The sequence below is a fragment of the Zootoca vivipara genome, chromosome 15 (genome assembly GCF_963506605.1).
Source record: "Zootoca vivipara chromosome 15, rZooViv1.1, whole genome shotgun sequence".
In the NCBI taxonomy this organism is placed as follows: domain Eukaryota; kingdom Metazoa; phylum Chordata; class Lepidosauria; order Squamata; family Lacertidae; genus Zootoca; species Zootoca vivipara.
Window position 1 is genome coordinate 28074729 of NC_083290.1, and position 10470 is coordinate 28085198.

At 44.0% G+C, this 10470-nt stretch overlaps 1 protein-coding gene across 1 annotated transcript; it reads left to right on the forward strand.

Moving 5' to 3' along the window:
* The first annotated feature begins 737 nt into the window (after positions 1-737).
* On the forward strand, positions 738-10442 carry REXO2 (RNA exonuclease 2). Its single transcript, XM_035140185.2, has 7 exons — positions 738-916; positions 4389-4472; positions 5676-5753; positions 6645-6756; positions 8034-8142; positions 9345-9398; positions 10016-10442. The coding sequence occupies exons 1-7, from the start codon at positions 758-760 to the stop codon at positions 10143-10145; spliced, it is 726 nt and encodes a 241-aa protein (XP_034996076.2). The 5' UTR covers positions 738-757; the 3' UTR covers positions 10146-10442.
* The last annotated feature ends 28 nt before the right edge of the window (positions 10443-10470 follow it).

The window sequence follows — 10470 nt, forward strand, 5'->3', positions numbered from 1 at the left end:
ATCTTTCTATGATCCATGCTTGCAGAAGGACTCAAGCCAAAAATCTCTGGTATTTTCTCCAGTTAGGGCTAGGAATGGCTCCCACCTGAAACCTGCCTGTGAGTGTTGATAACACTGGTGGGTCTCTTGCCTTTTCCCCTCTTTTGAGGCATTATTTTAACTTTCCCCCTGTCTATTCCTGAGTTAATTATGGACATTTTTTTTTCATCCCTCTATTCTGTTACTTCCAAGCTTGGGGTGGGGGTGGGATCCTGCTCCCTGCATATTTGTTTGTTTGTTTGTTTTAAGAAAGAAAAAGTTTATGAGTCTCGGGAAGGGGCTTTGGGTTTTCCTTTGTTGTACAGACCACATATTGCGTGCTTTTAGAATAACACGTTAACTTTGGGCTCAGTACTTTCACTAAAAAGGGCTAGTATTTGCTTTCTTAATGTGACAAGAAAATGCAGCTTAGTATTGGGGAAGGGGGGGGGGGGACGCAAGCCCAGTTGAGCCTTTTACTGGGCCAGCCTCCCGTTTTGGAGGATTGGGGCACGATCTCGCATTACAGTGTGGGAACCGAGCACCTCCGCCCCCGGAGTCTCATCCCTCAAACTACAACCCCCAGCATGCCAAGCGCGCAGCGACGCGCTCACTCCGCTGTTGCCACGCAAAACTACAAATCCCAGGAGGCTGCGCGACAGTCCCTTATGGCCTAGCGGGCGGGGCTGGCGCGGGGCTTGCTGGGCTTTGTAGTCTGCGGCTTCTCCGGCTTTTCCAGATGATGCGTGCTGGCGGAAGGGCTTGGCGGCTTTTCGGCGCGCCGGCAGGGAGGCGGTGGCTGTCGGGGCGCTGCCTGAGCGGGTTGCGAGACATGGCAGGAGCTGGAGGGGCGGCGGAGCCCGGCATGGGGCAGAGAATGGTCTGGGTGGACCTGGAGGTGAGGCGCCCAGCCCGTAACGAGGCCTCTGCGAAGGGGCATACCATAATATCCCGTCGTTTTCGTCCCCCCGAGACGCCTGCACCATGTGGAGTGCAATGCGGGGGTTCCATCCCGTAGTATCCTGCTCCCTGGAATTGGGTGCAGTATGGGGGGTATAAAAAAGGGCGCTCCATCCCATAATATGCCCCCCTCTCCCGCGCGACAGGTGCGGTTTAGCTCCTTTTGAGGAGGCTCCATCCCGTAATTCCCCGCTGCCCCAGAACATTGCCCTCGGAGAAATATGAAACAGTTATGCAAATGGTTTCTATCCCATAATATGCCCCCATGAGATTAGGTTCAGAAAATTTATAATTTATCTTTTAAAAAATCATTGTAAACAGTTAAAATCGTTATTAGGATCGGAATAACACTTGTAGTTTAATGGTGAATTTTGGATATAATGGAGATGTAAAAGATTTAGATTATTATAAAAGATGCAGGAGGAAATGACTAACAACAGGATCCACAAAGGGGTAGGAGAGAAGTCTAGGAGATTATTTGGAATCTTGTTTTTATGATGTATGCTGGATATGTGATTGCAAAACTTATACATACATATATATATATATATATATATATATATATATATATATATAATCTTTAATTATATATATATATGTATATATGTATATATGTATATATATATGTATATGTATATATATGAATATGAGATTTGGTTCAGTATCTATGTGTAAGGAGAGGGCGGGGCTGTATCCTGCAAAATTCCCCTGCCCCTTGAGACAGCTTGGGGGGGGGATACTTGAGGATCCTAATCCCATAGTATCTATTGTCTAGTATCTGTTCATGTAGAAATACCTCCACCACATAAGGCAACGTTCTCAAGAGATGTGACTGTTGGGTTATTTGCAAAGGAGCTGCAGCCCATAATATCCTCGCAAGAGATACTGGTGCAGTTTAGGTGTAGAATTCATCCTCCTTCCCCAAAGAGACAGGTGTAATGTAAGTGTATGCCTGTGTACGAGGAAGATCGGACTCTCTTAGAATATCCTTTGAGGAGATGTGTATCTTACAAGGGTCACAACTCATAATGCCCCCCACCCCTGACTCATGTACTACAGGGCATGTGCAGGAGATTGGTGCCTACCCCATTATTCCTGGGAACCTTGGTGTGTGTGCCCATCCGATATTATCCCCCACGATACATCGGCACTGTAGGTGGATGTGTATGAGAGAGGGAAGGAGACCACCCGCCCTTTAAGTGTTTTGTCTAGGAAATGTAGAAAGCTTGGTTTGTGGGGGGAAGAAACAGCCTAATTTAACAGGAAATGAGATCTTGGGAGCAGAATATCAAATATGGTCACCCTAGGACAGGTGGGACCCTTGGTAAGTTGGAAAGGAGTGTTCTAACATATACATGTATCTGCATTAGCAGTGCAGGAATTCACATGGGATCTAGGGCAGCCTTCACCAACAGTGGTTGGACAGTGTTCTTGAACCCACCAACATGAGTCTCACAAAACTGCGGGAGGCAGTGGAAGAAAAGGAGTGCCTGGCGTGCTCTGGTCTATGGGGTCATGAAGAGTCGGACACGACTAAACGACTAAACAACAACAACAAGTTCACAATTTACAGTCATACCTTGGTTTAAGTACGCTTCGGTTTGAGTACTTTCAGTTTAAGTACTCCGCGGACCCGTCTGGAACGGATTAATCCACTTTCCATTACTTTCAGTGGGGAAGTTCGCTTCAGGTTAAGTACGCTTCAGGTTAAGTACAGACTTCCGGAACCAATTGTGTACTTAAACTGTAATATAAACCTTCAGCAACGACTCTTGATATTGGGGTTCTTGTGAAAGCTTATTCTCTGAAGTAGTTACAGATTAAAGCTGACTCATGTTGGAAACAAAAACTCGGAACCAATTGTGTACTTAAACCGAGGTACCACTGTATTTGAAGGGGATATGTTGGCTCCATGTGTGACCAGACTGAGGATCAGTTCTGTGCTTCCAGCAGTAGCAGACAAGATGTCATTTCTTATTGTTGGCTTCCAGAAGCCACTGAATTTGGAGGCCTTTTATTGCTCTTAATAGTCATTGGGAGGTCTATTTTTCACAGCAATTCACAATCCTAGATTTTATCAACTTGTGTAGGCTTGAGGTCCTAAAACAATTGACGCACAATAATAATAATAATCTTTTTAAAATTTGTAACCCGCCCATCTTGCTGGGTTTCCCCAGCCACTCTGGGCGGCTTACAACATGCATAAAAACACAACAAAGTATCAAACATTAAAAAACAAAATATCCTCTGCGAGCAACAAACCAACCAACCAATAAATCAATAGAAACCAATAACAACAACAACAACAATAATAGACAGTTTGCAGTTATACCCAAATTAAAATAACCACCAACCCCAACTAAACATTTAACCACTTGGCTTAAGTGAGCAGGAGGAACATCACTGCTGTGGCCTGACATTAAAGAAATACCTGTAAAGAAATAAACTGTGTTCCAGGGCAATTTTCCGAGTTCATTTCCTAGCTCTTTGTGAGGCAGACACATTTGTTCAAACCTTCAGTGGGTCTTCCCCCACCCCCTATTTCCTGGCTGCTGTGAATGTTTTTTTAACCTACCAGCATCAGGATATTTAAGATATAGTCCAGGGGAAGGATTAAGGTTTGTTAAAATGCACTTTCTCTAGCACAGTGATGGGCAACCTTTTGAGCTTGGTGTGTCAAAATTCGCCAAAAAACTGAGCATAACTCGGGTGATGTGTCACTTCAAAAGAAAAAAACCATAATTTTGCGATATTTATAGTTTAAATAACAAAAATGAATAATTGTAATATATAACTGTATTTAATAAACCAAAAACTAATTATTTAACCAAACCAAACCAAAACCCCCTTATTTATCACAAAGTGCCCAGAGTTGTTGAGCTTTTGGGGGGGAGCTGCTGACCAAAGTTTTGGAGGTTTTTTTTGGGGGTGCAAAAGTTACTTTGCTTTTGGGGGGGTGCCCCAAAGCTGCTGCGCTTTTGGGGGGGAAGAGAACAGAAATAAATGATGAATAATACATTCGCTGGAACTAACACGCAGCACCGACATAGTCTGCCAAAGCGCCAAAAAAACCAGCACAGAACGGGTTAAAAAATGAACGCTATTATACCCAATCATCGTCTGCCAAAGCGCCAGAAAAAAACAGCACAGAAAGGGTTAAAAAACCAATCTCTGGCTACCAGCAACAACAACAAAAAAGGATCGGAGGAGGAGGAGGAGGAGGAGCGGGAGAACAAATGGGGGGGGACACAACAACAGCGCGAATGGGCCAATGGGGCGTGTGCCAGCAGTGAGGGCTCTGCGTGTCACGTCTGACACGCGTGTCTTAGGTTCGCCATCACTGCTCTAGCACATAGTGGAACAGAAAGCGCTGACATCTTACACTTGTTAACTTTTTGACTTTGATATAGATGACTGGGCTGGACATCGAGAAAGACCAGATCATTGAGATGGCCTGTCTCATAACAGATTCTGACTTGAACATCTTGGCTGAGGTATGTTGGTTGCGGATTTTTGCTCTGGTGCCTGCTAAATGCCAGCTAGCAGAGAAATAACAAAAATACTGGAGAAACCCGTTAAAAGAAAAAACTGGTGCAAAAAACTTCTTTGGAGGTCTGGTGGCCATTGATCCAGAATTTGAACAAATACTTTACAGGACAAACTATACCTACCACATTCCATAATATCTGTTTGTGTTAATATTCTCCTCCATACTGACATTAGTAGCTTTCTGTTTTTCTCTATTTTAGTGCTTGTTTTAACTGTACTATTTTTGTTTACATCTGAACTATGCCTCTGGGATGGAGGAAAGGGGGGGGAAGGGAGGTTGTTAAGTTTGTAATACTTTTTTTTCTTTTCAATATACATATTTTAAATGCCAGCTAGCTTGCTAACTGCTGTGAGTGGCCAACTAGTCACTCACAATTTCCACTGACTTCTTTGCTACATACCTGGCTGATGAAAAGCCCTTTTTATGCATGCAATTTCCAGATGTTTTTAGCGAGGGAAGTGAATGCCAACTGGATATTGCGAACTCAAAAGCTGACCTGATTACGGCTGCTTCCTGTTGCCATTAAGTCTAAAAGTTCATCAGTTTTTTAGTTGCTTTATGTGACCTGGTGCAAACTATCACCATTACACTTGAGAGTAAAAATAAATCTGATTGCGCTACAAGTTTACATCCCTTCATGTTCAAACAAAGGTGATTATTTCTATTCATAATACATATTGCTGTTTGAACAGCTCCACTTATATTGCTGCCAAACACACACACCATCCCTTCTTCCCTGAGCTGTTGTCCTTTAGCAGCTCTTGTTTTAGAGTGTTTTGAAGAGAGAGGTGAAACTGCTGGGCTGTTTCATTGACTCTTGAAAAAGCCAACCACATTTGACTCCTCTAGCAGGTCATTGTAAGAACCCTGTAACTTAAGAAGAAGTGCCTGAGTTTGCTTTTTCCTCTTCCCTCCCAATTCCACTTCCTTCTGTGTCATGTGTGGTTAGATTGTCAGCCTGTGGGTAGCAGCTATCATATCACTGATATATGTGAGCAATCCTGGGAACCCTTAGTGGCTGAGAACCAGGATAAAATGCTAGTATTACTATATTAACAATTGCAGCAGCAGCAGCAGCAATAAATGAGTGTCAATGATGTAACAGTCTGATCTGATTCCACATTGTTTTCTCCCATTTTGCTGACAGGGTCCCAACCTGATAATAAACCAGCCAGATGAGCTGCTGGACAGCATGTCAGAATGGTGCAAAGAGCATCACGGAAAGGTAGAGGCCTGCTTCTTCATCACTCGCAATCCCTTGAGAAGAACTCCTCTGTCTTTTTACAGCTCCACATGCGCAGAACCTTACTTTGATCATGCCGTGTTCCCTGCTGTCTGCATTAAGCACTTCTCTGAAAAGGATAGCTGAAGGTTCATCTCATCCGTGCAAAATGGGCCAGCTTTTTGCCAAACCGTCACCCAGCTTCACAGTGTGTCCTTAGCGTGACATTAGAGTTCCCCGTGTCCATTATGAAGACTTTTTGACATTAAACGTTTTTTGTTGTGCTAAAATTGCTGCATCCTTTGTCTGGGGTTTGGGAGTGGGGAGACCGCTTCCTTGTTTACCAGCAGTTCCTGTGAGGGAATGAGATCAGAGATCAGCCACATTCATCAATGGCTACTAGTTGAGATGGTTGTGTGAGTCCTCCAGATCCAGTTTCAGCCTCCGTCTGAATATTAGTGGTGGAGTGCCAATAGACCATGCCCTGTTTTTTGGCCTTCCCTGGGGCATCTGGGCCAATGTCTGTAGGAAGCAGAGGGTTGGATTAAATGGTTCTTTTGGCCTGGTCTAGCTGTGCAAATCCTCCAGCAGTTTGTCCCTTTTCCAGTAAAGGCTTCCACCATCCACTAAGATGATGATGTTTTCTTAGTCGTGTGCTGCCAAACCTTCCTGTGGCTGTTAAGGGGGTTGTTTTCTTTCTGTTTTTATGGTATAATATATTGATATTTATGTTCTAAATGTGTTGTAATTGGCTTGGAGGCCTTTGAGTAAGAAGTGACCACAGGTTTAATAAAAACTAACAATAGTATTGATTCTTGCATGACATCTTAACTGCCTGGCTCTTTTTAAGGCACGGGCAACATGATGTAATTTTGGCTTCTCTCTTTTTTCCAGTCTGGCCTTACAAAGGCAGTGCAGGAGAGCACAATCTCGCTGCGTCAAGCAGAGTACGAATTTCTGTCTTTTGTCCGTCAACAGACACCCCCAGGACTCTGCCCACTTGCCGGTAAGAGGTTTTACGTTTACGAAAGATAGTCATTTTTATTGATTTGTGCCATCCCTTTCCACTCAAAGGGCCTGAGGCAGCTAATGGATCAAAACAACGAAAATGCAAACTGTATATATATAAAGAAAAGCCATTAAGAATCACTCTTAACATCAACAAATCATAATTTGTTGTATGCAACTAACTTCAGCTATTCAAATTAATGGGTGCCAGTCATCTAGGTCTATTAATTTTAGCATGTCTGCTCTGAATATGTGTAACATTGAGTGCAACCCTATGTGGTTAATCAAAGCCAGTTTGAGAATCTGCAGTAGACCATCCCTTAATAGACGTTCATTTCTCCAAAACGTCATTCAGTATAAAAAGTTTAACTGAGAGAAGGGAAGGCGACATCTGTGCCTTTATGGGAAGGGAGTTCTGGAGACTGAGGTTCAGACGGTTTAATCCCTGACTCCCCTCCTCCTCTCTTCTGAAAGTATATGTGGGGACAACGCATCTTATGATGATTGTGGAGCCTGGGAAGGTTCAGGTAGGAAAATGCAGCAGCTTCAGATTTGTTGGAATTAGTGTGAGTGGAAAGCGAGGCAAATTCAGCGCCCAATTGCCCCGTTTTACGTCACCTACCTGGACATTTGGCCAAGCACCTTCCTTAGTCAGGCTGTAGCAGTGCTGCAGATAAAATCTAGTGGGGTTGGGCGGGTGTCTTGATTCTGTCAAAGGCAGAGTCATGTGTTCATATAAAAATAAAATAATTGGGCCAATAGTTGAGTATGGTCACTCACACTCTAGCCTCCACTTTTGTGAAGCCTGTCTCTAGTCTCAGAGTGGCATTAGAGACACATTTTCGGACTTGAAGGGCTGATCTTAAAAATTAAGATTGTACAAGTTCTAATAGTGCAAAGTCGGAGAAGGGGCTCAGCTGGGCACCATAGAGAAGTGTTGTAGAGAAGTTGTGCTAGCCATAGTCTTTTATATACTAACCTTTTTGTGCTCTTCCGCATCCGTTTAATGCTCCTAACCCTTTTAGATTATTTTAGCTTCTTATTTATATTTTAGATTATTTATCTTCTATTATATATACCTTCTGTTTTAATACTTTTTAGCCTTCAAAAACATTTTATAGATTTTAAATGACTGTACCCCCACCCTACTTAATGCTGGTCTATGACTGTAATAAAGATTTGAGATTGAGATTTGGGGGTGGGTGGGATTTGGGGGTGTCTTCGCCACCCACCTGAGCGCATGAACAGAATCTGTGCCTTTCCACCCCTTTTCAGGAAACTCGGTTCACGCGGACAAGAAATTCCTCGACAAGCACATGCCCCAGTTCATGAAACACCTTCACTACAGGATCATTGATGTGAGCACCATCAAAGAACTGTGCAGGTCAATTCCCACTACATCATTTGGCAGAGTTTGGGTGGGTGGGTGGCTCCTTGGGCAGCAAATGGCATGCCACACAGACTTTGAGGAAATCTTGTGGGCTTTATGTGTAATATGTGACCACCAAGATGCCTACAGTCAACAGCAGCTGCAGCTTTCTGAAAGATTCAGATTCTACAGTTGCAAAATATCATAGAATCATAGAGTTGGAAGAGACCACAAGGGCCATCCAGTCCAACCCGCTGCCAAGCAGGAAACACCATCAAAGCATTCTTGACATATGGCTGTCAAGCCTCTGCTTAAAGACCTCCAAAGAAGGAGACTCCACTACACTCCTTGGCAGCAAATTCCACTGCCAAACAGCTCTTACTGTCAGGAAGTTCTTCCTAATGTTTAGGTGGAATCTTCTTTCTTGTAGTTTGAATCCATTGCTCCCTGTCTGCTTCTCTGGAGCAGCAGAAAACAACCTTTGCGTTTATTTCTTATTCATATGATAGCTCAGTCAGTAGTGCATGAGGCACTTAATCTCAGGGCCGTGGGCTCAAGCTCCACATTGGCCAGAAGATTCCTGCATTGCAGGGGGTTAGACTAGGACAGGGGTCAGCAAACTTTTTCAGTGGGGGGCCGGTCCACTGTCCCTCAGGCCTTGTGGGGCGCCGGACTATATTTTGGAAAAAAGGGGGGAAAGAATGGATTCCTATGCCGCAAAAATAACCCAGAGATGCATTTTAAATAAAAGCACACATTCTACTCAGGTAAAAACATGCTGATTCCCGGACCGTCCGTGGGCTGGATTTAGAAGGCGATTGGGCCGGATCCGGCCTCTGGGCCTTAGTTTGCCTACCTGTGGTCACTAGAAGACCCTCATGGTACTTTCTCAGTCTGCAATTCTATGATTCTACGAACATGAGGTTTTGAACTATAGTAAAACGATTGAGTAACATGGAACTTTTGGAAGTGGAAAATATTCCTCTGCAATGTAATAACTAGGTTCCGTGAGTTTTAAAAAATTAAATCTGGAATTCTCGCAGTCCTGATTTTTGCATGAGATTGTTTCAAATTTTGTGCATCTGTGGCCTCTGGTGATTTTATATTTGGAGGCGGCTCCGGAGTCCTGCGTTTGTGGGTGCTCTTGCCTATGGCGTCCACCACATTTGGTAGATAATTTAGATTTTGGATCATGGGGACTTCTTTTGTGTGTGCAGACGCTGGTACCCAGAAGACTACGAGTTTGCTCCAAAGAAGGCTGCGTCTCATAGGTAACGCTAATTGTTTGGCTTTGAAGAGTGATTGTTTTGTGTGTGTCAGATTGTATCACCAGGCATCAACAATGAGGTTATGCTGTATGGTAAGTACAGCGCGGTGGGGGGGGGGGGTGCCATTGATAAAAGTTATTTGAAGTCTGCAGATACTAATCTGGAAAGGGACATATGCCCCGAATCCAAATGGAGAAGGGGTGGAGCTCAAGGGCAGAGCAGGTGCTGTGCATGCAGAAGGTACCAGGCTCAATCACGGTCATTTCCACATGAAGGGACTTGAATGTGACACCTCAAGGGGCTGCTGCCAACCAATGTAGACCAGGGATGGCCAATGTGTTGCCTTCTAGAAGCTGCTGTATTCCTCTCCCATCATCCCAGACCATTAGCATGACTCATGGTCAGGGATGGTGGGAGTTGTAGTCCAGCTATACTGGACTTCTATAGGGTTCCATAGCACATAGAAGTGCACAACCTGTTTGCAGCATTTTGGGGAACACTGTAAAGTCATGCCTTTTTCAGCTTCTTTTTAAATTAGCCTGCCCCTTGCGTTTGGAGGTGAGTGTGTATGGTGCAGCCTTCTTTTAAAGGAACGCTAACATTTCCTGAATTCCCTTTAGAGCCCTGGATGACATCAGGGAGAGTATCAAAGAGCTCCAGTTCTACAGAAATAGCATCTTCAAGAGGAAAACGGACGAGAAGAAAAGAAAACTAGTGGAAAATGGTGAAAATGAAAAGCTGGCCAGTTGATCTTGCAGCCTGGTTCTTTAGCAAAAGCACAAGGCACCAGAGGTGTCTCCGCCTGCCATTTTCAGTTCACTGATGGCTAAGGAAGGGGCTGCTTTCCGTCACTTTGCTTCCTCAAGATTCTTAACAATTACTGACTACCACATGTGATGGGTCGTTGACATCTGAATTGCCGGCCAGTGCCTTGAACCAACCACAGCCATTTGGTTCATGCGTGTGGAGTACCTTTTGTAGTTAAAGAACCCCTACCTGGTTTTAGGCACCCTCTTTTATTATGCAATAAAGCCAGACTTGCTGAAAGATGCTTGCCTCTTTTCTAGACTTAAGT